Source organism: Primulina tabacum, chromosome 11 (genome assembly GCF_025594145.1).
Source record: "Primulina tabacum isolate GXHZ01 chromosome 11, ASM2559414v2, whole genome shotgun sequence".
Lineage (NCBI taxonomy): Eukaryota > Viridiplantae > Streptophyta > Magnoliopsida > Lamiales > Gesneriaceae > Primulina > Primulina tabacum.
The window spans coordinates 10,269,440-10,297,270 of NC_134560.1; the positions used below are offsets into that span (position 1 = coordinate 10,269,440).

Consider the following 27,831-nt stretch of genomic DNA (forward strand, 5'->3'; position numbering starts at 1 on the left):
CACATGGTTAAACCGACTAGAAATAATATTCGCTTTCAGTGTGCGACTCTATGTTGAAAAACTGAAATTTCACAGCGACATAATGTGGTTGAATCTAATTAAATTCAGTTAAGAATAATTGAACTGTTAGATTTAATTAGATTTATTAATTCGAGAAATTGTTTAATAGATAATTTTGGAAATTTCGTCGTGAATGAAATAATTATTTATTGAATTTAAATTTGACATGTGAATTATAAGTTTTTTCTCGATACCATTGTACGCCTTAGTCGTTTTAAAATAATTTGAATTCTCGTCTAAATTAATAGTTTGAATTATTTTTGCTTTAATTAATTAATTTATTTGTTTAATTTAATTTTGATCAGTTTATCTCATCTCACTTGAATTTGATTAGCCAAAATTGAGAAAAATAATTCATATTCTAGTTTTTAAACATCGATCTCTGTGGGTACGATACTCTGACTCATCATTCAATTACTATTACTTGACATAGTCCGCTTGCTAGATTTATTCCCAACCGAAATCATCAGTCAATATACGTTTCACATGAGTTTTTATGTTATTATTAGTATCATTTTAATATAGATTACGATGTTGAAATATATTATTTATAAAAACAAAAAATGTAATTATGTATTTAAACCTCAAACATCAATATTATTTCAATATAGATTATGGTTTTGAAACAAATTATTTATAAAATTTATGATTGTAGACATTATTTTATTTTATTAGTGTATTCGTCTTTCAGTAGGGATGTAAACGAACCAAACCGTTTGTGAGCTTATTCGAAGTTCGATTCGATAAAAGCTCGTTTGAGCTCGTTTAATGAGGCTCGTTAAGATAGACAAACCAAATTCAAGCTTTACAATATTCGGCTCGTTAGCTCGTGAACATGTTCGTTGGTAAGTTCATGAATAATCTTTTAGATGAAAAAATAATATTTTTGATATTTGATTTATTGATTTTGAATATTATTTATGAAATATATAGAAAAATCTATTAAATTTATTTATTATAATAAATTTATAAATTTTAATAAGAATAATATATTTTTTTAAAAATATAATTTATTTTTTAATTAATTTAATGAAAATTTAAATGTAAAATTTATATTTATTAAGCTTGTTTAACCTCGATAAAGCTTGAATAAGCTCGTGAGCCATGCATATATTAGTTAAATAAAGCTCGAGCTCGGCTCGATTATAAACGAACCAAGCTCAAACATTCAAGAGTTCGGCTCGACTCGACTCGATTACATCCCTGCCTTTCAGGAAAAAAATGAATTGCTATTTTCTTGTGCTTTCCGATGCAATCAAACGTAAACTATTTCTTTTTTTTTTTTGAGGAAACGTAAACTATTTCTATTATACCATCTCACTTCACCTTTTCAAATTCTTTAAACACTGCCACCATTAAACTATTGTTGATTCGTGGCTGCAATGAGACAGACATTCTTAAATCAATCCCACAAAATTATATGATAAATCTTCACCAATAAAGAATCAAAGATTAGTGGATATCGTGTAGTGTGTGTTGTGCGTGATTCCTGAGATATTTTTACAATTGGAGCCAGTTTCTTCCACATATCATTCTCTTTCTTTTCATCCCCACGACGAAGCCCACCTCAGATTCTTACTATTAACATTTGGATATGCTATTCCATGGCTCACAATTGTCCCACGGTATTTTTCTTCAAACGTCACGTTATCGCTTCCATTTTCATTCACCACCTACCACTTGGGCTATGAGTTAAACTTGGTTACACTGTTCACTTGTCATTCCGGATTGAAAATGTTGGTTTTCTGTGTTATTGCTTCGAGTGTTTTTTTATTTTTGTTATGCTTTATGGGTTTTGTCGATGAAGGGTATTTGGTTTGAGTTTTGGTATTGACTTGTGAGTCACTGTTTTTTCCTTGTGGGTTGGGGATGTTTGAAAGTGATGCACTCTCTTGATATTTGATTTGATTCGATGGATTGGATTTTGGGTTTTGAGAGTTTTTATGTCCTATTGATTTTGGACTTGGAGTGTTTGTGCTTACTGCTGATTTGATGAATTCCCCATATTTACCTCCCGGTATGAAGTATGAACCCTCTTGATTGTAACTGTTCATTTTGATTGTTGGATTCGAACTGCTGTTTATGGCTTATTGGTTCTGCTGGGGTCCTACGTTTGTGTTTTGAAGCTTGAATAAGTTCTTGTCGTGTGTATTTTATTACTTGTTCACTTTGAAATTTGATGCAAGGGCTACAGATATGACAATGGTTTTTTTTTTTTGCCCTTGGGTTTGGAAGTTCAAAACGCTGCATGACGATAAATGATTCGAAAGGGTTATATATGGTTTCTTTTACATTTAATTTCAGAGAATTGATAATCTCATTTGGTGAATCCCTGAATTAATGTGCATTTGATTTCCCTTTTCCATGGTGAAGCCAACATACTTTTGTGACTATGCAGCATTCTTCTGGCCCAGTTTTCGAATATTTGCCCAGCAACTCGAGACTGTCGGTGCTTGGATGACTGTGAATTCCATTCTATCTCACCCCCTTTAACAGAAAAAAGTTTAGGTATGGCCCAGTTGAGGTACCATTTTCTTTACATCTTCAGACCCAGGTGTTTCCTATGCTATCTCTTGGAAGATTTCGTGGTAGCCCATCTGTGAATCATATTTGCTTCATTTATTATTGTGTCGACTATGATTTCATAATTGTTTTCTTCTGAATTTGAGTTATCTATGAACCTTAAGGTATGATTTCAGTTTGAAGGATGAATATCCCGAGTTACTCACTTGATTGGTCTAATTTCCTTTCAATATCTTATACGATTGGTATTCCATCCTTGTTCATCTAAATTTATTTCTGCTGTAACTTATTCGTATACGTTTATGTTACAGCACGAATCGATCTTATGGTTTAATGGAAACATTTTAATTGAAATGGACGAAGCGGTCAGCGATGCCATGGCTGAACCTGTTGGCACAACCCACATCCGAAATAAAGAAAACGAGTTCTCATTGAAATCTAGCAGCTCAAGTGGGCTTGAATCCAATGAAATGGCTATGCCTCGTATAGATGATTATCCCGAGAACTTGAAAAATCCATCACCAGATATTTCATATGTGAAATTTTTAGATAGAATCGGTTCTTCTAATCATGCTAGCGCCAGCCCTCATTGTATGGATGATGCAGGGGTGATGGTCGAGGAGTTGACTCTGAAAAACTATGATGGAGAAAAGATGGCTATAGTCGGTACATCAAATAATAGAAATAGAATGCAAACTAGGCGAAACCAATGGCAGCATTTGTATCAAGTGGCTGGTGGATCAGGAGTTAATAGCTGGCGTGGACAATCTCGGTGCAAAGAAAAAGATCTCAAAACAGAAATTGCATGGGAAGACAGAGACAAAAATTTATTTTGTGAGCTTCTAGATAAAAGAGAACCTAAAAAGAACAGCAATTGCAAGACATTCGTGAATGATCTTTTGAGTAGTGATAACAAAGTTTCTACAAGTGAAATGTGTTCTTCTGGAACAGTAAGGACAAGATTTTTATCAAAATCCGGTTTCTCAGACTACTTGAAAAGTACACTGAGAGGCAAAGGAGTGATACATAAAAGTCCAGTTTGCAAAAGATCGAGCGTCAAGTATGGGGACCATGATCATCCCAAGACTGGCAATGCCAGATTAACAGATTCTGTTATACCATTAGGTTCAACTGCAGCTGCTGCTTCGCCTCTTTCACATGATTTTTCTGAACCGTGGATTTGTCCGAATTCTGATAATGTTGGTGATGGAATCAGTTTTAGAGATTGGCTTGAAACAGGTAAAAGTAAGGTAGATAAGGTGGAGAGCTTGCGCATATTTAAACAGGTCCTGGATCTTGTTGATCTTGCTCATTCTCGTAGGTCTTTCCTTCAAGATTTGAGGCCTTCTTGCTTCAAGTTGGTAGAATTATGCCAGATACTGTACATAGGATCTTCTGCACACCTTGGGGTCAAAGAAAATGCCAATGATCAAGAGATCCACCTTTCAAACTTAAGCCAAACTGAAATGAGGTCAATACATCTGAGAAAGCCTCCCTCTGATAGTCAGTCAGTGAAGAAGAGGAAATTAGGCGAGAATCCGAATGTTGCTTGGAGGTGGCCGCAATATCCATCTAGGTCTAGCATTATAGCTGCACCCGAAAATGTTGTCCTTGCAGATAATGCTGCCCCGAAGGATCCTAGCAATGATTTTGCTAAGGAGCACATCCCTAAGACAGAAAGCAATAACAAGAGTTTATTTTTTGGACTGAACGTTCCTACGTCATCGCAGCAATTGCAGGCTTCTGTGAGCTGTATGTTGGAAAAGAAGTGGTATTCCAGTCCTGAGCAGTTCAATGACAATGGCTGCACAATTGCATCAAATATCTATTCCTTGGGGGTTCTTCTATTTGAGGTACTGATGACTTGTATTCAATTGGTTTTCTTTACTGTCCTAGACTCGAATCATACTGGACTGATATTAAATGTTGGATGTGACAGTCATATAATTATTATGTAGCTGACATGAAATTTATGAATATATAAGTATTGTTGTAAGAAAAAATGAGATTGTCTCAGTGGCTCAAAATGATCTTTCGGCAGTTGTAGTCATAATCCAGAGGAATTCACTATCTGGAAGTTTGTCACTACCTTCTCGATCATAGCATCCGTGTTTCTGTACAAATATCCTATTTCTAAATGTTCGATCCCATTTACAATCCATTCACACCCATCACCATTTCCTTTTTTTTCCTCTACCATGCCATGTATTTACCACATCATTTAATGAATTTATTTGTGGTAAAATGATGGCTAGCTTTGATATATGGGAGACTGATCATCGCAAGAGTTAAATTTTATATGAAAGGTCAGGATAACTTGTGGAAGCGGTGGACTGGTGACTTTTGAGATTCAGATAAGCCATCTTCATCTTTCAACAAGCATCCACTTTGACGGAGTCCTTGATTTTTGTTCAATTTATTTCTTTACAAATCTGAATAAAAAAATGGAAGAAAGCTTTAGTTACGATTAGAAATTGATTTTTTTATGTTCGATCACGGGAAAATATTGATAGTGATAACGATTTAACTCAAATATTTTAAATCGTGTATCAATTTAACCACATCATTTGGGTGGTTGTGGTCAGTCTTGTTTTATTTTTTCTTCTTATACTAATTGTGTCATTTATTTCTTGAAGTTTTTATCTAATGTTATGGATTCCTTTCAGCTACAATGCTCATTTGACTCTGGAAGATCTCGTGCTGCTGCGATGCTTGATTTACGTCATAGAATTCTCCCTCCTAGCTTCCTCTCTGAGAGTCCCAAGGAAGCCGGGTTTTGCCTTTGGCTGCTTCATCCTGAACCTTCTTTACGCCCAACGACCAGGTATTTTCATTCTCTCTAATTACGTTGCAAACCTTTATCCTCCAATTTATTGTCCTTTACTCTTTTTGTCTGTTGGAGGAAGATCGGAACTGATGAGTTTCAGAGTAAACTGGACTCTGAAGTGTCCTTTGCCGAAATGAATTAGTTCACGTGATGTTTACATATATTATATATTTGCAACATTGATATTTTTTAATATGAGGAGGAACCTGTTATTCCAGAGGAGAAGAAATTAATGGGTTGGCAAGGGATTTTTCCTATTTATTCCTATGGCTTTTTTGGTTTAAACTTTAATTGATTGAATTATCTCTTTTCAAATCAATATGATCTGCATGATAGTTATCTTGTGAGTCCTTTATTCCTTGCATTGTAATCGGTTATGGAACATGAAGTAAATGCAAATTGTATAAAATTCCATTCAAATTCATGATTGGTGCATCTATTCAAGAAATGGGGGCCTGTATTTTGTATACTTGGAAAATCAATTGTGGAATATTTATGTTCTTGGGAGATCACGTCCAGTGATTTTTATGAATGATTTTTTCATCCTTGTCTTTATATTACATTGTTTCCAAGTCATATTTCAGCAACTAATGTCAACAATTATTTCTACATGGCAGGGAAATTCTGCAATCTGAATTTATCAGTGGAATTAAAGAATCATCCGGGGATAAGTTTTTGTCATCTATTGATGAAGAAAAAGGAAAATCTGAATTGTTGTTGTCTTTTCTTTCGTCGTTAAATGATGTAAAGCAAAAGGATGAATCCAATCTAGTTGAACAAATCCAGCAGATAGAAGCTGACATTGAAGAGGTTGAGAAAAGGCGGCCAAAAAAATCACCGGTCTTATCTCCCTCACCTGGGGAATCATTGTCCGCATGTGATAAAGAAACAAGGTCAACAAATAATATCAAGCAAATTGAAAGTGCTTACTTTTCTATGAGGCCCAGTGTTCGGCTTTCAGCTAGCGATGTTGCCACTCAAAGATATGGAGAACTATTGGGGAAGAATGAAGCTAAGGGTAATACCACAGATTATTTAGGCGGTTTCTTTGATGGTTTGTGCAAATATGCTCGTTACAGTAATTTCAAAGTTCAAGGGATTTTGCGGCTTGGAGATTATAATAATTCCCCGAATGTGATATGTTCATTGAGTTTTGACCGAGATGAGGACTATTTAGCTACAGCTGGGGTGTCAAAAAAGATAAAAGTTTTTGGATTTCAAGCTTTATTTGATGAATCCGTGGACATTCATTATCCGGTTATTGAGATGGAAAACAAATCAAAGCTCAGTTGCATTTGCTGGAATAGCTACATAAGTAACTATCTTGCTTCGACTGATTATGATGGCACTGTCAAGGTGTGTATAAACGTAGTTGATAAATATATTTACTTCTATAAGAGGGTGGTTGGGGCTTTTTGTTGTAAAAAAATTTCCATTTTGTAATATTTGTTCTTTTGTTAGGAATGTGTAAAAAATTTCTGCACTTAATTTTGCCTTAATGTCCTGGACTAAATTTCGAAGCACCGAGGATTTTGTGAATGAAATAACCATAAACTACTTGAAATCTAATGATAGTCTAGTAGCCCTGAATAATGCTTATGCCACCCAAAATGTCAATTTCTGTCCACAAAGCAGCTTTAATATCAAATTAATGTTCTTGCAGAAGTCAGTACATTTGTTTTCAAACGGTTGTGAAAAGTTTATGACATTTGTGGTTTTTAATGTTACCATGTATCCTTGTATACGTATGGCTATTCTTATGATTGTAAGTACTAATTTTTTGTCTCCATTCCATTTCCCCCCAAACTGAAAATGCTGATACAAGTTATTGTTTTGTTTCTGTGTTGTTCTCGACGTAACTTTCAAAATGTCTTTTAGTTATGGGATGCGACAACTGGTCAAAGTTTTTCCCATTTCAGTGAACATACTGAAAGAGCATGGTCCGTTGATTTCTCTCGTGTGGATCCTCTAAAACTAGCCAGTGGTAGTGATGATCGTTCTGTAAAACTTTGGAGCATCAACGAGGTTTGCTTCGTCTTTTCTATATCTGTATATGTGCGTTATGCTTACAGAGTTGATGAAAGCTGCTATTTTTTTGGGGTTTCAAGTTCTTCTCTTCTTTTTTGTCAACCTAATCTTAAAAGTATATTGAACTCACAATCATAGCCTCTGGTTGTTACAAGGTTTGATTGTGTGTACAAAAATTGAGTTCTTGTGAATTGTAGTTTGACAACCATGTATAGTAGGAAAATGTGATGGTTTTCCTCTGTATCCTAAATAAGCAGTGGCAAACCAGCAGTAGCTTTACCAAAAAAATTTGGGAACAGTTGATGGATTTCCTTCTTCAAGTTATTGATTTTTCTTTCTGGAGCTCAAGACTTAAAGGCTGAATCTGAATAAAGAAGTACACCATGTATAGTAGGAAAATGTGATGTTTTTCCTCTGTATCCTAAATAAGCAGTGGCAAACCAGCCAGTAGCTTTACCAAAAAAATTTGGGAACAGTTGATGGATTTCCTTCTTCAAGTTATTGACTTTTCTTTCTGGAGCTTAAGACTTAAAGGCTGAATCTGAATAAAGAAATACTTAGTCTGGAAAACACTTTATTAAGTAGGATTTTTTCTATCTAGAAATAGTTTTGCATTTGGATACAGTGAAATTTACTGTTCTTTTATCCTCTAAGAAGAAGTTGGAAGTATAGAAGTCTTAAAACCATGACTTTATTTGGTTTTGTTCCCGGTGTTTTAAGGTTTGTTTTGAGTTTTGGTTGAAGTCAACTTAAATTTTTAGAATATATTACATTGTGAGAGTATAATATAATAATAGAGTATTTCTTGTAAGTAAAAAGTTGATTTAGAACTAATGGTTATGTTGGGATATGTGAAAAAGAGTAATATTGTAGTACTGTTTTTATTTAGATGGAAAATTGATTTTTAAAAGTATAAAACGAAAACATTGAAAGTGAGTAAGCGAACATCAAATTTTTTTATTCTTTAAATTGTTACATCTTTTATCTTACCCATTTTTTTTATGTAATGCAGAAAAATAGTTTAACCACAATCAAGAACCATGCAAATGTGTGCTGTGTGCAATTCTCATCCGACTCCCCTCACTTGTTGGCATTTAGCTCCGCCGACTACAAGACATTTTGCTATGATGTTCGTAACATTTCAACTCCTTGGTGCATATTGGCTGGCCATGAGAAAGCTGTTAGTTATACAAAATTCTTGGATGCAACGACTCTTGTTACCGCATCAACTGACAACACGCTTAAGATTTGGAATCTGAATAAAACGAGTTCTAATTCTATATCAAGAAATGCTTGTGTATCGACACTTAGAGGACACACAAATGAGAAGGTTGGTTGGTTGGTTTTATTCGTTTCTGATTTACGTTCACAAAATTTGTGACCTAACGTAGATTTTGCTTAATTTTTCCGGGTCTGCTCAACATTATACCCTTTCTCCTGCAGAACTTTGTAGGTTTATCTGTTGCTGATGGTTATATAACGTGCGGTTCAGAGACCAATGAGGTGGTCTTCACTTCTATCTAACGTTTTTCATATTGTTGATGTAAAAACCAAATTCATATGAATGCCTTTGCTTACACCAACAAAGATAGCCGATAGAAAGGATGCAACTCAAATTATTTAAGCCGTGTGATATGCTATAAGTATCACATTTCAATCAATTTATCATATTAACAGTCAGGCATAATAGTATGAGCTATTTTCGCTCCCAAATAATCCTTCTCGACGACTGCATCAACTTGCAAATTAAAGAAACTGAGTATGTGAGCTTGGATTTTATAGCAACTGTAAGCCAAGTGGTTGTCAATATATCAAAAGTTGTAGTTTGTGATCTTCGATGCGCTTCAAGTATGACGTTACATGATAGGGTCCATTGTTGTTTCAAAAAGAACATGATAGAGGTTTCTAGTACTTGAAACTCAATGTGATTTCCTGGGATCTACTGTAAAATAGATCAGAGATAGAAAGGAGAAATATTTGCCAATTATCCGAAGTACTGCATTCTTTACCATTAGCCATGATTCTGTTTGTCTGAAGCCTATAGATCTCTAACCTTCCCCTTTCGTTAATGTTTGTCTCCAGGTTTTTGCATATTACAGATCTCTACCTGTGCCAATTACTTCTCATAAATTTGGCTCCATTGATCAAATTACGGGCAAGGAAACCGAAGAGAGCAACGGACAGTTCATTTCAAGTGTTTGCTGGAGACGAAAATCAAATATGGTGGTTGCTGCTAATTCATCTGGCTGCATCAAACTTCTGCATTTGGTTTAGAAAATCAAGCTCGTCTCCGTGTGATGACATTCTTAACCATTCATTGTCTATAAAATGTAAGAACTTCCTGAATTGTGGTCATCTGATCTATACACATTTAATGTTCTTGATTTATACGTGAATGTTGAAAGAAAAAAATTGGGATGATAGCATATTTTTTGTTCCTAATCACAGTATAATTTACATGTATTTTGTTGGGCAACGTATTTTTTGTGTATGGTATTTATACTTAGTATTTGTGTGAAATAATCAACAAAACAAATTTATATATTTTAATCCCATGTTTTTTTATATTTTTTCAATCCTTAACTAAATTTGGAAAAAAATTATTACTTAAAAAAATGTAAGAAATAAATTAGATAAATTATAAATGATTGATTGTTTAAAAAAATTATTAATTTTTACTCCTTCAAATATGACATTTTTAAAAACAATTGACTGATAATTTTGGTTGGGATTAAACTAAAATACGGACTGTCTTGAAGTGACTGCGAGTCATTCTTACATAATCTAATAATAATTACTAATATATTAATTATTTGTTTTAATATGGCAAAATTAATGAAATGATAATTGTGATTACTTGAACTAATTTAAATGAAATATAATATACTAAAATAAATTCCGCAACTAAATTAGTTGAATGCAAGATAAAACTTACTGAAAATCAAATTCCAAGCAAATGACCGGATACACAACGATATCAACTAGCAATTATTACCATAATTGGTTTTGATTAAATAAGAATTTCCACCAAACTGCTCTTTATAATCAGGGGTGTGCAAAATATGTTTCAAACCGGAAAACTGAAAATTCAAATCATGAAAAATAGAAAACCGAACCGAACCGAATCGTAATTCAAAATTATATTTTGGTTTTAGTAAAATAAATATTATATTTTTAAATATATATAGAATATTAGTATTTGTTATGATCGGATATGTGTTCAGGGGTAGAATAAACACTTTAAATTTTTATCTAAAATACAGTCAAATAATGTGATGGGCTTTCACTAGAAAACTTTTGTTTTACAACTCTGTGCAACAATCTGATTCAACCTTAGGAATTATTCACTGCTTAAATCGAAACTCTTAGTTAACTCAAACGGTTGAGATTAGGGGTGAGCATTCGGTCGGTTCGGTTACCGACCGAACCGAATTAGTCATAATCGAACCGGACCGAATCGAACCGAATTATTTAGCCATAATCGAATCGACCGAATTAATTTTCATAACCGATTAAAACCGAACCGAATTAAAATCGGTTAATTCGGTCGGTGAGCGAATTAACCGATTAGTTTTAAAAAGTTGTGATTTAACTTTAATTATATATGTAAATTTTCTTGAACACTACAATCTACACAAATGCATAAAAACATAAAATCACACACATCACAAATGTATAAGTTTTGTTTGAACACAATTAATACATGTTTTTTTTATAAAATAACATAACATGGCCACAAAAAAATTCATATAAATCTAGTTCCATAAAGGAGATTCAACACAAAATTGGCCAGGAAACAGTGCACTGAATGCATCAAAATATCAAGTTTTTTTCAGCTTGCACAGATCTTGAACATCTGAAATTAAACAAACATCTGATTAGTCAACTGACTTAGAAAACGATACATGTATTTTTTAATGGTAAGAGTCATTCATACTTCACTTATCCCCTTGTGTTGTTGAAGAAGAGTCCAACACAATTTTAGAAAAATCTGAAAAATAAATTGTGACAAATAAGAAATATAAACTAGTTTTTTTTAATGGTAAATAAAAATCTAACAAAGCTGTTTTTTTTTTTCCGAAAAAAGTTACATTGTTCAGGTTTTTCAACATCTTCTAAAGTTTCTTCAATATTGATTGGTATTGGGGATTAACGAAGCCAATCTTGCGTACAAATAAGACTTTCAACAACCATAGGAGTTAACGAACTCCTAAAGCAATCAAGTACTCGACCATCTGTACTAAAAGCAGATTTAGAATCGACTGTTGAAATAGGAATGACCAAAACATCTCGAGCAATTTGAGCTAGTATGAGAAATCTATGACAATTTTGCTTCCACCATCCCAAAATGTCAAAAGAATCATAATACCCCTCAACCATTTCATTAAGATACTTGTCGAGCTCTGATATACTTCCATCACCAAATATTTGTGCCTTTCGTCTCTTGTATTTTGCAAGGATTGATTGCCTTTTCAAATCTGTTTGGGTCAAGCTTCTGGACTCAATATCACTTAGATTCTTGAACAGACAACATTTTTGAGGTGTTAGGATCCATCTTATCCTTGTAATTCTTGTACAAAGCAAATAAAGTATCCTTGACTATCTTTCCTACTATTGCCCCATTTTCAACTCCGTGCAACTCTACCAACATAAATTCTACAAAATCCAATTTATGCCTTGGATCAAGCACCACAGTAATATGATACAAGTTATTCGTCTTATCAGGATCTCCCCAATATTTGTCGATTTTTTTTTCATTCTTAACCCCATGGAATGCACATCAATATCATCACTTTCTTGCCACTCATTCAATATAGTATGAATAAAACTAATCTCATGAGCAAAAGCATGGGAAGTGACATACAATGAACCTGAAACCTTCAATGTTATTTCATAAAAAACTTGCAATAAAGAAGAAAAAAGTCTAACATTACTTCAATCAGTACATGTTGGTCTCCCATCTTAAGTCTTCATTTCTTTTTGTGGTTTACCATCTGCTCCAAATATCACCTTTCCATCATTCAAAACAATTTCCCATTTTTTGAATTGAATATCTAATGTAAAAAATGGATCTTGTTCATCAAATCTTTCAAAAGCTCTCTCAAATTTTTGAGTTGCATTCAACATCAAGAAAGTCGAGTTCCATCTTGTTGATACATCTAAACATAAAGAACTCTTGCTTTCAATTTTTTCAAGCTTTGCACATTCCTTGAACTTGTTTAATCTAGCAGGAGATTGCTTAACATATTTCACCGCATCTCTAACCCTTGTCACAGATTCATTTATATCTTTTAAACCATCAACAACAATTAAATTAATTATATGAGCTACACACCTCATGTGAATATGAGCTCCCTTCAAAATAATAGAATCCCAATTAGCCATCTTTCTTCTAAAATTATTGACAGCAACATCATTTGAACTTGCATTGTCAACTGTAATAGTGAAAACTCGATCAATTCCCCAATCCCTTAAGCAATTTTCAATTGCTAAGCTAATCGCCTCACCTTTATGACTTGTAATTGGACAAAAATTGATAATTCTTTTGTGTAATTGCCAATTATTATCAATAAAGTGGGCTGTTAGACACATGTAGTTGATTTTTTGAATCGATGTCCATGTATCCGTTGTCAAACAAACTCTTTGTGATGCTTTATTCCACAAAATTTTCAAGCTTTCTTTTTCAACAGTATATAAACCAACACAATCACGTGCAACCTGTCCATCTTGAAGGAATTATAAACCTTGGACACACCATTGCCATAAATACTTTAAACCCTTATCCTTGTACAAATTTGAAAGGAAGCTCATCAACAACAATCATTCTAGCTAAAGCTTTTCTACAAGCTTCTTGATCAAATTTCCAAGATGTTAAAGACACCTCACCCTTTTTTTCACCCGACTGTAAACTTTATTGTGCTTGAGTTGTTTCAACCGCATGAGGGTGACTTTTACATGAGTTCATATGAGCCCTCAAACTCGCAGTTCCATTCTTATATGGATCACAAAAAAGTTCCTTATCACAATAATTGCATTTGGCCTTTTTTCCTTTCTTGTCATTTTCAAATTTTTTGAAATGATCCCATACCTCACTTCTTGATTTCATTGGCTTTCGCTTCGTCATTTTTGATTTAGAATTTGCACATGTTTCCATCCCAGTTGAAGGTGGTAGCATTGGCATGGAACAACTACCATCAACGTCCATATTTGATATATTTTCTTGCGACATCTACAATTAAGAAAATATAATTTTCATCAATATTAAATCTTAAAACAATGTTCCTACAGTTAGGGCCAATAGAATAGATCACGCTTAAATTCCTTTGGAGAAGATGTAATGACAGTATGAGAATAAATTTCAATATGATTACATAAACATGATTTTGCCCCCTCAATCACCCATACTTCATGCAGTTAGGGCCAATAGAACATATTACACATAAATTTCATAATGATTACATAAACATGATTTTGCCCCCTCAATCACCCAATGGAAAACATGATTTTTCCCATGAACGATACATGAAATTTATTCTCCCTCAATCACCCATACTTCACTGCCTATATTGAACATGATTTTGCCCCCTCAATCACCCATACTTCGCTGCGTATTTTTTCCATGAACGATACATGAAAACCAGAACATAGTGCATCAATCTTATTCACACATTCCATCAAGAGTGTAACTCTTTCCAGTATTCAAAAACTTACCAGTGAAGAATAGAGAACGACCGGCGCTGAGAGATGGGTGGGCGACGGTACGGCGGATGAAGTAAGAGTGGAGAATAACAAATTAAGGATGGGCAGCGGATGAAGTAAGATTTGAATTAGGGGAATCTAATCTCCTTCAATCAAATTAAGTTTAATATCGTGATTCATGAAAGGGGAATAACAAATTAAATTTTAAAATTAAAAATTTAAATATATATATATATATATATATATATATATAATAAAAATTTATTAAATAATAGTATTTATTAAATCGGTTAATTCGGTGAACCGATTTCAAAATTTTGAAAACCGTAACCGAACCGAATTAACCGATATAACCGATTTTTTTAAATTTGAAAACCGAATTTCCGAAATAATCGAACCGAATTTTCAAATTGGCTCATTTCGGTCGGTTAATTCGGTTTAACCGAAATATTGCTCACCCCTAGTTGAGACACACATTATAACAACCAATACAACACAAATGAATTTAAAAAATGAATCGTTAGATTCAAACCGTCGAACAAAACTTCAAATATACTAGAAAGAATTGGTCAAGTAGTTTGACAGAAGCCCTTGATGATATGATAAATAATCTTTGATGGAAGGGATGATGAGTAGTAGTTGATATCAGAGTAATGGGTGCTTAGAAATCTTTTCACAGATGCTTGTGTAAAGTCTCGTAGTTGTAAAGGTTCCAAGTCTTTGAAACTACTATTGACATTCTCTATTTATATTACTTCTTGGAACGTTTTACTATAGCTCAATAAATGAGCATTTATGAAATAGCACTATCGTTACCGTAATTTCCTAATTTATCATACACTTTATTTAATGAACAATTTGACATTTACCAAATGTGAGAGGAAACATCTACTGACAGCAAAAATTATGTTGGGTTAGACGTGCATGAGTGAAAGTAGTACTGAGATGGGTGACCTCCTAGGAAGTTCTCATGCATCAACCAGCTGACGTTGCGCCACTTGATTTGGTTGGATAAGTGAGTCGTAAAAGAGTGAAACAAGATTCTAACATGTAATACTGTCTTTACTGGAGACAGGGCCGACGAAGGAAATGTTAAGACTGATCTCTAAGGGATAAGAGACAACACTATCAGATAGACACACACCTCCTCGGACTCATGGGCCTAATAGCCGGATCCATCAACACCCAAGTAGGTGCACTCTGCGCTGCCACAAGTATAAAGAAATAAAGTTACGTCTTGGATAACAACTAAAACTTTTGACCTAGTGGTAAGCGCTTGGAACTAACAATTGGTAGCAAAGAGAGGTCATGGGTTCAAGTCTCACAAGAAGCATATTTCTATACTTCTTGGGGGAGGGGGGGGGGGGGGGGGGGGGGGGGGAGAATGTTGGGTTAAGCGTGCATGAGTGAGATGAGTACTGAGATGAGTGACATCTTGGGAAGTTCTCATGCGTCAAGTTTTTGACGTTGCCCCGCTTGATCTGGTTGGCTAAGTGAGCCGTAAAAGAGTGACACCAGATCTTAACGAGTAATATTGTCTCTTCTGGGGACATGACCGATAGTAGGGTAATGGTAAAGACTATTTTCTAAGGGATATGAAACAGTACCAACAGATAGACACGCACCTCTCCGAAGTCATGAGCCTAATAGTCAGACCCATTAGCACCTAAGTAGGTGCACTCTGTGCTGCCATAAGTATAAGGGTTGCGCCTTGGCTAACAACTATATCTTTTTGTCCAGTGATAAGCGCTTGATCCTAACAAAGTAACTAGCTTTGTCCGTAGAATTTTTAGAAAAACAATCTGAATTTCTAATATCCAGTTTGTCGTACATGATCATTCTACCGAATTTTCTTATAAAGTAGGAGAAATACTTGTAAGACGTGTGACTTGTATTTGAAGATGACTTTACTTAATCGTTTATAAATGTACTTCAGTAACATGAACGATTGAGTAGCCCTTAAACCACAACTTGCATGCTTGAATGGTTGGGTAGATTAAAAGTACTGCTAATGATAAAATAGTTGAATAGCTTTGCATCTTGAGACCAGATGAATGACTTATTCTAAATCTTCAATGGGCGGCCGAGTACCTGTAATACTTCGAAAAGGCTGCTTGATCTAATATAATAAGTATTGTTTGTTATCACTAAAACTAAGGATTTAACAATTTCTCATTTTTTGTTATGACAAAACCTAAGCCCTAGAAACATAAGCTACAAGAAAAATGAATTTTATTGAGATAATGAATTATATTGCTACAAGGTAAAAGTGAAAGAAGTACATCCTAATACACCTATGTGCATAAAAATATAAACACATATACTACCACCTAAACCAGGAACTTCCACCACTCCTAGTTCACCACCTCTCTTATGTTGGTCTTCTTTCTCTTTTCCTCTTCAGCTGCTCTTCTCCTAGCTTCATCTTGTCTCCATCTGGCATCTTCTTGCCTTTGCTGTTCTTTTTCCCCCTTTTGGGATCACCTTTCTGGAAATGATCCAACATTTCTTGTAGTTGGGTACCAAGGGTAGCCTGAAGACTGTCAATACGAGCCCGAAGTCTTTGTTCAGCTTGGGTTAAATGTCCACACAAGGTGAATATGGAATCGTTATTGTATTTCTTTGAACTCTTAAGCTCATTCATGCAAATTTTCATGTATGTTTTGAGTTCAGACACATTTATTATAATAGCTTGGTGAAGATTGGAGATATCGACATCGGAAGCCATTAGACGAGCACCAAAGTCGACCATGAGGCGTCAGATCTTTTCCAGATGGAAATTGACCTCTTCAAATTGTGCATCAACCGCAATCTGATCGGCTGTGCATGAAGGGTCAGCCTCACTATAACTAGGTTCCAACTGGTTGTCTTCATTATCATCACCCATCTCAAAATTTTCCATATAATCGGCTCCAGAGATGCCTTCACGATTGGGAACCTTGAGAGATGCATCTTTTGGTATGTCGAACTTGACCTGTGAAGGAGAATGGGCCGAAGATTCAGCTTGATCAACGATCTTCTAAGAAGGTGGGGACTTTTGAGCTTCTTCTTCAACCATAGTCTCAAGAGATGAACTCTTGGGACCACTATCTTGATCAGTGTCCATGCAATAGACCAGTCACCATATAGGTCAAAGTCTATCATATACTTCACAATTTCATCCATTGAAGTTAGAGTGACCTCAGATAGTGGTGGATCCATCTCACCAACTGTGGAAGGACTTTTTTCAGGGTTAGCAAAAGTAGAAGAAGAGAAATGTACCTCCGGTTGGGTTTTCCCAACAGTTTAAGAAAGATCAATAGTTAAATTATCTATAGCAGTTGAAGAGGGTTCTTCAACCGCCACTTAATCAGCATCAGAAACAGTGGATGGTTCTTCAAACGCTGCTTAATCAACATCAGAAATAGTAGAAATACCACCATAGGTATATAACTTGTTGAGGTTTGGGATAACCATTTCAACCCTTTTAATTTTTTCCCCAACCTCAACATCTTCTTCTTATTCTATGCTCATTACATTTAGCATGGTAAGGGATTCTTTGGCGTAGATTTTGATTGTTTTGGGAAGCGGTTGAAGAGTAATTTCAAACTCCTTAAAATTATTTTAAATCTTGGAGCCGATGGACAAAACTTTTAACTCCAGTTGTGAGATGACTGCAACATCATGGGGAGCTGTGCGGCTGGTGACATCAAAATTTGTCTGTCGCTGGATGATTATCGGTCATAAAGGACTTTCCCACAGTTGGAAGTCGATAAATGTTTGTCGATCGAGAGCTACTTCCGTTTCATCATTCTCGGTCCAATCCAACATCTGGCTTTCCAAAGTGGACAACTTCTCTAGTAGATCCTCCTCCATGATGGTCTTGAACAATACAGAGGTGCGATGTTCAAACTATATGTTGAACATCTTCATTTTATTTGCCACCACCTTCAATACTTGATATAGTGTCAAAGTGACATCCTTCTGAACAACAGTAGGAGTCTTTGATTTCGGTTTCATCTTCCCCTTGCCCTTGTCCTTAGGGCCCACTGGAGGAACAACAGGAGTTTAGGAAGAAACAACACCTTCAGAAATGCAAACGTCTGCCACCCATCGAGTGGACTGGGCTTGTGAAACAGTCTCCGATTGAGTCACTTCGGACACCAACTTGGTCTTATTCTTGCATGGCCTATATTTGCTTGATGGTGTATGTGGTAAGAGCATCAATGGATATAAGAATTTCTATGTTCACGATGAATATATGTTTAAAGAGAATAAATTTGACATCCTATATTCATTGCATGAATTATCTGATGGTGAGGCGTATTGTATTGACTTGATAATTGGCATAGTGCATGAATATATGTGTTGGTTTCATATGAAGAGGTATGTTAAGTGGTGTAGTGATGAGTGCATTACATATAGGGAAAGGGCATCAAGCTTGATTCTTATGTGTTGCATCAATTATATCATATTCATAGTGAATTATGGTCGTACATTTGTATGGATTTTTTTATGTTGCTAACTAGGTCTAAGAAGGGGAGAAACTTAGTTTTTGTGATACTTAATGGTGTTTTATCGTTTGCTGTCATTTATTATGTGATGTATGTTGAGGTTGATGAGTTGATAGTGAAGACACATTCTTTTATTACTAACTTGCTTCGTTTTTGCGTAGGTAGCCAAGATTTGAGGACAAATATTTTTGAAGAAAGCGAGTATGATATGAATCTGGCCGGGCATGACGTGCTAAATCTTGCGATTCGAAGTTTCAAAGAATTTGTTATGCATAGCAATGAAGTTGGAAGATATTTCAATGTTATTCAAGTGCTAAATTATGAAGAGGAAGCCAAATCAAGATCCGGGACTCGAGAGCCCCGCACTAGGGCGGCGGCGCTAGGGCATCCAAATAATACCGCCGCAACGCCAAACACACTGCTAGATGCCAAGATTCCAGAAAGTTTCATGCTAGGGCGATCAAACTATACCGCCCCAGCGCGTTGCCTGCGTGAATAAATTTTAATACCTAGTTTAGAGTCCAACTTAGTTAGGTAACTAGATTTTTGATATCTTTTGATTTTGTAACAATATATGGACGAAAATTGGTCATTATAAATTAATGAACATTGTATTTTATAATATTTTGTGAGTTTCTCTCAAATTTCAAAGCTTGATCTTGTATATACCTTTGTGTGTTTATCAAATCAAACTTATCAAAGTTTAATACTTTGTGGCATTTGTCGATTGTTCTTCACTCGGATTGTCAAAACGAGTTCGTTGATGGTTCGCTTGAGATCGATTGTTATCTTCGTTAATATTTGTTGCTAAGTTCTTCGTAATATAGAGGTGAATATTACACAACTACTTAATTCAAAAAGATCGGGACAAGAAAACATTTTCTTTGTTTCATCGAATCGAGGGTTTGCCTCCGTTTTCGAGTGCGTTATCAATGTGCTTTCTTCTGGAATGCATCGTGGGATTTTATGTTACGACAATTGCACTTATGTTGTCACAGAAGATGAGAGCTTCATTCGATTGGATCCCATAATCTTTGAGCTGTTGTTGAATCCTTAGGATTTGTGCAAGTGTTCCAGTTGCGAGATATTCTGCTTCAGCGGTTGAAGTGACTATGGATGTCTGCTTCTCACTGAATTAAGAGATCAATCTATCTCCAAAGAATTGATATGATTCGCTAGTTCTCTTCCTGTCAATCTTGCAACCTGCATAATCTACATAAGAATATCTAAGAAAGTTAAAACTTTAGTATTTGGGATACCAAAAAAATCCACATTGATAGTTCCTTTAAGATATATAAGGATATGATTAGCAGCAATGTAATGTGATCTTTGGAGCAACTTGGAATCTAGCACAAAGACATGTTGCAAACATAATATCTGGTCAATTAGCGGCTATATTTAATAGTGATCCTATGAGACCGCGATGCATTATTGCCTCGATCATAATTCCCCCTTATCTTTATCTAACTTGATTGATGCGTTCATAGGAGTGGATACAACTAAGCATTTTCCTATTTCAAAATTCTTGATGAGCTCTTTGATATATTTGGATTGATTGATAAAAATACCTTTGTGAAGCTGTTTGATTTGCGAACAAATGAAAAATGTTAGCTCGCCCATCATGCTCATCTCAAACTTTTTCTGCATAAGTTTGGATTATTTCTCGCAAATTTTGGGATTAGTAGAACCAAATATTATATCATTAACATACATTTGTTCAATCGGTTTCATTAAACCTATTTCTGTACAGTTCACAACGATTGACTTACTGAGAACCCAACTAACTAAAACAAAATTTTAGTGTTGCTAACCCAACCGAAATATGTTTGAACTAAATTTATTCATCTCCCTATAAATTTTAGTTTCGATTCTAACAATTGATATAAGAGCAGTTTATTTTTGTCTCTGAACATAATATTCTAAATGAAATCATTTAGCAAGATCCCAATATTCTCTAAAGAAGATTTATTGACTAGAAGATCAGGATTTAGACTCATCTAGGTGCTCAAGACGATGACATGTGGTACGTCATCACAGACGGACCAATGAGAATCATGAAAACAAATATTGCTATTGCCATTTTTGACGGTGCTCCTCGGACGATTGAAAAGCCAAGAATGAAATGAACTAGTGAGGACAAAAAGGAGGCATATTTGGACAATGTGGCCAATAAAATATTATACAAAATTTTGGACAAGAATACCTTCAAAAAGATTAAAATGTCTCCCACAGTCAAAAATATCTGGGATAAACTGATATAATTATGCGAATGTAATGAGCAGACAAAGGAGAATAAACTATCTGGGACAATCCAAAAATTTGATAATATCAAGATGAAGGATGGAGAATCCATGTCAGACTTCGATCAAAGAGCGAGCAATGTTATTATTGAAATGACTGCTCTTTGGAAGAAATATGGAAATAGAGAAATAACCTTGAAAATTATGAGGACACTCCCAAGAAAATGGGATGTTAAAACAATGCTTATACAAGAATCAAATGACCTTTACAAGCTTGAACTCCGCAATCTATTTGCATATTTCAAATCATATGAACTCGAATTGGAAACAAAAACTGATGGTGAATCTTCAATTAAACTGAAAAAGGTTCTGGTTGTTGCAACTACGAACCAAGGTGCCTTAAAAGAGGAGTCAGCTGAGCAATTGAGCAGTGATGCAATGTCACTGTTTGTAAATAAATTGGGAAGTTTTTAAGAAAGAAACAGGGTAACTTTCAAAGCCCAAGCAGACGCAATCATCAAAAGAAAGAGTTCATTAGTTAGGACAACACATGTTTTAACTATGGGAAAGTCGGTATTCATAGTCAACTATCCTAAGCCAAAGAAAGATGAGAGGAGTCCAACTGACAAAGAAGGCCGAATTCATGACAAGAAGAAAAAGTCTAAGGATGAAAGGAGATCATTCAGAAAGAAAGTAAATCAGAAGGTGTTTGTTGTTAAAGATAGCAAAGCCGAGTGGGCTGATTCTTAGACTAACTCATGAAAGCCAGACTGCTCCACCAATGAAAGTGATGAAGATTTAGTACAATGCCTCATGGATGATGTTGAGCTGAAATCTACCTATGATGAGTTATTTGACTTTAGTTCAAATGATTTTACACGAAATGATCTCGTCAGTACACTCAATGACATAGTAATAGAGTAAAAGATACTTTCTCAATTATTCGAGGAAGTGAAAGCAATGCAAGCAAGCAAGCCAAACTGAAATGATGCTGAGCCTAACTGGGAACAGTCAGGTGAAGCATTATGTCATAAGGCAAAAATGCAAAGCTGAAGAAGAAAAAGTATTGAATGAGCATCAGCAGTTTATTTCTGAGAATAAGAAATTAGGTCAACTGATTACTTTTTATGCCAAAAGTGTTACTTATTATTATAAATATGTGCAAAGTTAACTCGTCTCACGAATCTTGCAATCTCACGGATAAAGATCGGCGAGACCGTCTTAGAAGAGACCTACTACTGACTAATATACACTTTTAAAAGAGTTATTTCGATTAAAATTAATTTGGAGTAGTTTTTAAATTTTAAAAATAATAATCGTGTGTGTTAGGTTAAGCGTGCATGAGTGAGAGTAGTTTAAGATGAATGATCTTCTGAGAAGTTCTCGTGTATTAAGCTGCTGACATTGTGCCACTTGATCTGGTTGGCTAGGTGGGTCGTAAAAGAGTGACGTCATATCTTAACAGATAATATTGTCTCTGCTGAAGATAGAGCCGATAATAGGGAAATGATAAGACTGCTATATAAGAGATATGATATATCACCAGCAGATAGACACATACTTCATCAGACTCATTGAGCCTAACAATCAGACCCAGTAGCACCCAAGTAGGTTCACTATGCATTGCCATAAATATAAAAAAATAAAATTACACCTTGACTAACAACTATAACTTTTAACTTAGTAGTAAGCATTTGATAATATAACTCAACAACTATAATTTTTGGTATAATATAACTGAAAATCTAATTCTTCGTGTAGTTGGACAACAAAATGTCTTCCTGGACCCTGGTTGAGTCTTCTAAGTTACATTTCTTACATATGGGATATCACGCAGTCTTATACTTAATTTTATTAAATTCAAATATCAACTCCTATTACTAAAAATTATCTTGCATATTAACTCGATCTTATAGTAACAATGAATTTAAACCTAACTATAAAACTAAATAAAATACAAAAAGAAGATAAGATTAAAGGTGTTAGATTGTCCAACAGGAAGAATACAGAAACATTTAGAATATTCATATAAAACTTAAATCAACTTCCACGTGTCCAAATATCATCCAGCATTCCCTCTATGAAAAGGCAACCACTCACCCAATAAATCCGCTCAAGAATCAGCGACCATCTTACAAGACAACACGAAGACAATGAATACAGGAGCTTCAAACCCTGACCCGTCTCCGCGCGCTGTCTCTGTCAGTGGAAACACGCGGCCCAACGGCGTCACAGCGCCCGAGTTTCAGATGCCACTTCACTACCCAAAGTACTCGAAATCCGACTACGAGTCGATGCCGAAGTGGAAAATCGACCGCCTTCTCGACGAGTACAGCCTGCCGAAACGCGGAGATGTGAACGACAAGAAGAGATTTGCCATGGGAGCATTCCTTTGGCCCGATCAAATCTAGCATGTAACTCGACGTGCGTGAGTTGGATAATATATATTATATTGTATAAGTTGGTCGATCGATGTAGTATTACGTGTGTCATGCGCTGGTTGTTGTTACTTACGTAAAAAAAGTATATTAAAAAAAAATTATTACAACATCGTTGAGTAATTTACATGTTGATTCTTGTGGTTTTGTCTCCTTTTGAATTAAAAGAATCGCTTATTTCGTGTACAATTCACACGTCAACTCATTCAATCTAATAAAAATGCGTCAGCTCTGCAATTTAATGTAATCTGAGATATTAACTAGTGGCAATGATATAATTTAATGTAATCGATACGAGATATTTAACATATACACAACTGAGCTGCACCTCCCATCTTACATCAATTTATTGATTGAGAATGTTATTCATGATCATGATTTTGTCAAAGACAAATTGATAGTAAATTAAAAACGTCGGAATCTAATTAAGGGCAATATATAATCGTCGAGTTCGAATTTCAAAATTTAATTTATGGGTTTAAGCATTTACGATCTTTTAAATGTATAAAAGGGAGCGAGTTTCTGATCCTTAATCATCTCAAACTAATTACTACAGAAAGATGATGAGTTTTATCGGTTAAATAGGAAAGAAGAAGGATTTTTAATTGGATTTTTTATTCGGGGCTTTTTATTGGAACAAGAAAAGTTTTATATTTATTAAAATCCAAATTTAAAAACCTATTTTTTTTTATGCATCATGCATATTTAATGTGGTTAAATATAAACGGACTGTTTTCCCTCCATTTTTCACCATGAGATATTTTATCATCCACCAAGTATGTTATACATATCCGGTGGATACTATCACTCGGTGTAGCATAGAATGTCCCTCTCATCACATGGTAGTTTTTTTTATCACACTCCTTGCTTAATTACATTTAATCTTATTTTTTCCAAACACTTGATCATCTTAAACTTGCGAGACAGAATGTTGTTTAAGCCATGTATAAATGATAGTTAATTAACTAAGGTAGTAGTGGGAAAATTCGTAATATATCGTGGCGTGATATACAAAGTCACGCCGTCTCACGCTCTTACAAAGGACGTGAGACTATCTAAATTATTAAAAAAATAATTATCAAAATTTGCGCTTCAGAGTGATGAGATATATTGAACGTATCTTCATTTTTGTTGGTCTAGGGTCATTCGTTTGTTTTTATCATTCTTCGCATTTGCGGCACGGCTTTTAAGAGCGACGTACTGATTGAAGTGTTGAAGAACAAATAAGCATACATTTTTTTCGATTTTATGCAGCTCAATATCCATTTCCACTTCAACATATGAGATCGTTATGTTTTAAATTAAGTTTGTTTTTCAAGTTTGATTGAAATCGATAATTTATTTATTTGTGATCATATTTTTACAGATAAAATTTCGAATTTGAACTTCTATTTGAGGTAAGTAATAATATAAATTATGTGAATTTAGTCTTTGAATATAAATTATAATTTAATCATTATCTTACATATCGAATTTATGATTAAAATGATTAATTACGTTTCAGTATATTATACTGATTTTCTCTATAATTTCGAAATTAAGTTGTTGTTATTATTGTTTTATATTATGCAAATATTATTTAAAAATCATTATTATTATTGTTAGAGTGAGTCTAATGTGAGAGCGTCTCACGGATCTTAATCTGTGAGACGGGTCAACCCTATCGATATTCACAATAAAAAGTAATACTATTAGCATAAAAAGTAATACTTTTTCATGGATTACCCAAATAAGTCCCAAATACGACCCGTGAGACCGTCTCACACAAGTTTTTGCCTTATTATTATTATCGACTTTTTATTTTTGTGATATATTTAATAAATTATTCACAATATGATTTGTATTTTAATCAACTTTTTATTATCGTGATATGATTTGTATTATTACGATTTGAATTATTATCAACTTTTTTATTTTTTATGATCTATTTAATTTTTATGTAGGAATGGATAGTGTGTCGGTTCTTTTATTCGTAGGTGATAATGTTATTATAGGACATCACATTGTAAAATATAATACTACGTCGTTTTGATGGCAACACGAATATCACAATCTGTTAATTTTCGTTACTTGAAGGAAATAGTGCATCGGCTGAAAAATTTTGAAAGTTCAAAATTCGATCTGCGTTGAGGGCAACACGAGTATCACGATCTAGTGCGTCTTGACATCAATGATGATAACAATTTACAGTTTATGCTGAAATATAGTAACGAAATGCGGTGTATTGAATTTTATGTTAAAACGGATTCCATCGAACATTATGTACATGTTGAGGTTTTTGAATCATACATTCCATGTATAACTGAACGGTTCCAATCAATGAAATTTAATGATGAAGCTGGTACTTGTACTACTGCTTTTTTCAGAACAATAAATTAAAATCGTTCTAATTCGGAGTATTGTACCGGGGAATGAGATCTGTATATTATGGGCACCGTAGATGAAAATGTTTGCTGGTTGATTTCCACACGAGGATGGGATTTTGTACAAGAGGATAATACTCGGTTGACACAGATCATGCATGTATCGATTGTTCACTGAATACACATACTGGTGGATCGGGTCATGTATTGGCACCTGTCATACATGAAGAACAAAGATCACTTTAGTTGTCATTAGATATTCACCTTGGCACCGCCGAGATAGTTACTGAACCTCATACAACTGCAAGTGAAAGAAATGAAGATGAGCGTGATGACAGAAATGCCACATTTTCTGGTATTGGTCCATCTGTCTCATCTGTTAGTCCATCCTTATATGATGTACTGAAACGACCTCTATTTTTTTCTAATCTTAAATCATAAATTCTAATAAAATAATTTAACATAATCATGAATCATAATAAATTAACAATTTAAATCTCAAGTGCATAAAATAAAATCCTAAATCATCGACTAACCAAAATTCCTAAATCGACCTTTAAAAGATCGGCTAACAATAAAGTTAAATATAAAATATCTATAATAAAAATCATTAACATAATCTTTAAATCATAAATATATCTAGCTAGTGCGAAAACATAAAGTCCTCGGTTGTGTACTGCTGCACTCGATCCACTCAAGCGTCAGCACCTCCCATAAATCATCAAATCCTGCATCATACAAACCTAGTGAGTCTAAAGACTCAGTACGTTCTAAACATGGATAACAAATAATACACATACGATCATTTGCATTAGAATCATATTTTTATTTAAAATAGTTTTTGGACATAAATAAATCATTTAAAATCACTTAAGCATAATTAAATCATAAATCGTAAAATCATTTTAAAATAACTTTAAACATAAATAAATCTTTTAAAAATCATTTAGAGTAAGCTTTGAGCATAAATAAATCATTTTAATAATAGCTTTAATCATCATCATAAATCATATATCATAACAATCATTTTTATGATAAGCTTTCAATCATATATCATTTTGGGTGAAGTTTGATCTTTGAAAATGACTAGCTTTTATCATTTGGTCGACTTCAATCTTAGCTCCACATGGCCCATGGGGGTGTGCACTAGGCTCCACCGTGGAAATACAATCGTCGGGGTCCCTCTTGTGTCTTTTCCCATACACGGGATCCCTCTGGGGCCTTGGCCCGTAAACGGGGTTTCTCTGGGGCCTTGGCCCGTATATGGGCTTCCTCTAGGGCCTTGGCCCTCACGTCATCCCCACAAAATCATATATCATATATTATATCTTTTTTCATAGTCAATTCACATCCCTCAAAATATTTTTCATTTTCTTTAAAAATAATAAAATAAGACATCTTTTCAAAAATAGCATTTTAAACAGTATAAATTGCACAGCTTTACCATAAATCATAAAAATACATATTATCATCAAAATCATCATTTGAAATCATAAAATATCATTTTACAAGCATTATGATCCTTCGGAACGCTGCCAAGCATTTTCGTATTTTCTTAAGTGTAAAATTACCGTTTTGCCCATGGACGTAAAAATTCTCGAATTTATCTTTTTCTCACTTTTAATGACATGGGTTTATTCTAAATAATTATTTAAGCTTATATATAATTTTACATAACTTTATGAAGCTTATAACTAGGCTTTTTCAATTTATTCTTTATTAGCGTTTCGTGCGGCGATTAAAACCCGGATAATTCTAAAACTCATTATTTTGATCCCAAATTTTAAACATAACATTTCTATTATTTATTATACCCTTCCAAATCATGAGCCACCCTTGTGGACCCATGGTTCGAAATTTCTTCCTTATATTTTCGAAATTGACCCTTATAGGAACACACCGAGCCATCTCCCAAAATACTCGAGCCACGCCCGAGCCGCCTCGAGCCAAAACCTAGCCAACCCACCTAGTGACCATATTGAACAATCCCAGCCCAAAGAACCAGCCCCTAAGTTGCTCAAACTCACCTGAAACTTGACCCCAAAATTCTGCACGTGTGTGTGAGTCTCCTAGGATATTAAGACTCCTAACCCAACAAAGGCACTTCCAGTGTAACGTCTCGAAAATTTAAAGATCCACGTGAACCACATACATGCAAGT

At 34.5% G+C, this 27,831-nt stretch overlaps 1 protein-coding gene and 1 long non-coding RNA gene across 5 annotated transcripts; one reads left to right on the forward strand and one right to left on the reverse strand.

Moving 5' to 3' along the window:
• Positions 1-1,479: 1,479 nt before the first annotated feature.
• LOC142518129 (protein SPA1-RELATED 2-like) lies at positions 1,480-9,918 on the forward strand. 4 transcript variants are annotated; one of them, XM_075620812.1, is made up of 9 exons: positions 1,480-1,685; positions 2,459-2,568; positions 2,895-4,436; positions 5,250-5,407; positions 6,028-6,766; positions 7,289-7,435; positions 8,451-8,768; positions 8,882-8,941; positions 9,521-9,918. In XM_075620812.1, the coding sequence occupies exons 3-9, from the start codon at positions 2,937-2,939 to the stop codon at positions 9,710-9,712; spliced, it is 3,114 nt and encodes a 1,037-aa protein (XP_075476927.1). In that variant the 5' UTR covers positions 1,480-1,685; positions 2,459-2,568; positions 2,895-2,936; the 3' UTR covers positions 9,713-9,918. The 4 variants fall into 4 exon arrangements, with proteins under 4 accessions (XP_075476927.1, XP_075476926.1, XP_075476928.1 ...); XM_075620813.1 differs by lacking the exon at positions 1,480-1,685 and adding an exon at positions 1,701-2,402 and having other exon boundaries at positions 2,434-2,568; XM_075620811.1 differs by lacking the exon at positions 1,480-1,685 and having other exon boundaries at positions 1,700-2,584.
• A 1,225-nt stretch (positions 9,919-11,143) lies between these two features.
• On the reverse strand, positions 11,144-14,249 carry LOC142518570 (uncharacterized). Its single transcript, XR_012813585.1, has 5 exons — positions 14,150-14,249; positions 12,774-13,667; positions 11,530-11,673; positions 11,376-11,429; positions 11,144-11,294 (listed from the first exon to the last, which is right to left on the reverse strand). It is a non-coding gene; the product is annotated as an uncharacterized LOC142518570 (long non-coding RNA).
• Between the last annotated feature and the right edge of the window lie 13,582 nt (positions 14,250-27,831).

What these genes read in the sequence shown, in the direction of transcription:
- LOC142518129 (XM_075620812.1), top strand. Translation starts at nt 2,937, where the DNA reads ATGGACGAAGCGGTCAGCGATGCCATGGCTGAACCTGTTGGCACAACC. An exon ending in TGGGGGTTCTTCTATTTGAG is followed by an intron (nt 4,437 to 5,249) that starts GTACTGATGACT and finishes GATTCCTTTCAG; the next exon opens with CTACAATGCTCATTTGACTC. An exon ending in AACTTTGGAGCATCAACGAG is followed by an intron (nt 7,436 to 8,450) that starts GTTTGCTTCGTC and finishes TATGTAATGCAG; the next exon opens with AAAAATAGTTTAACCACAAT.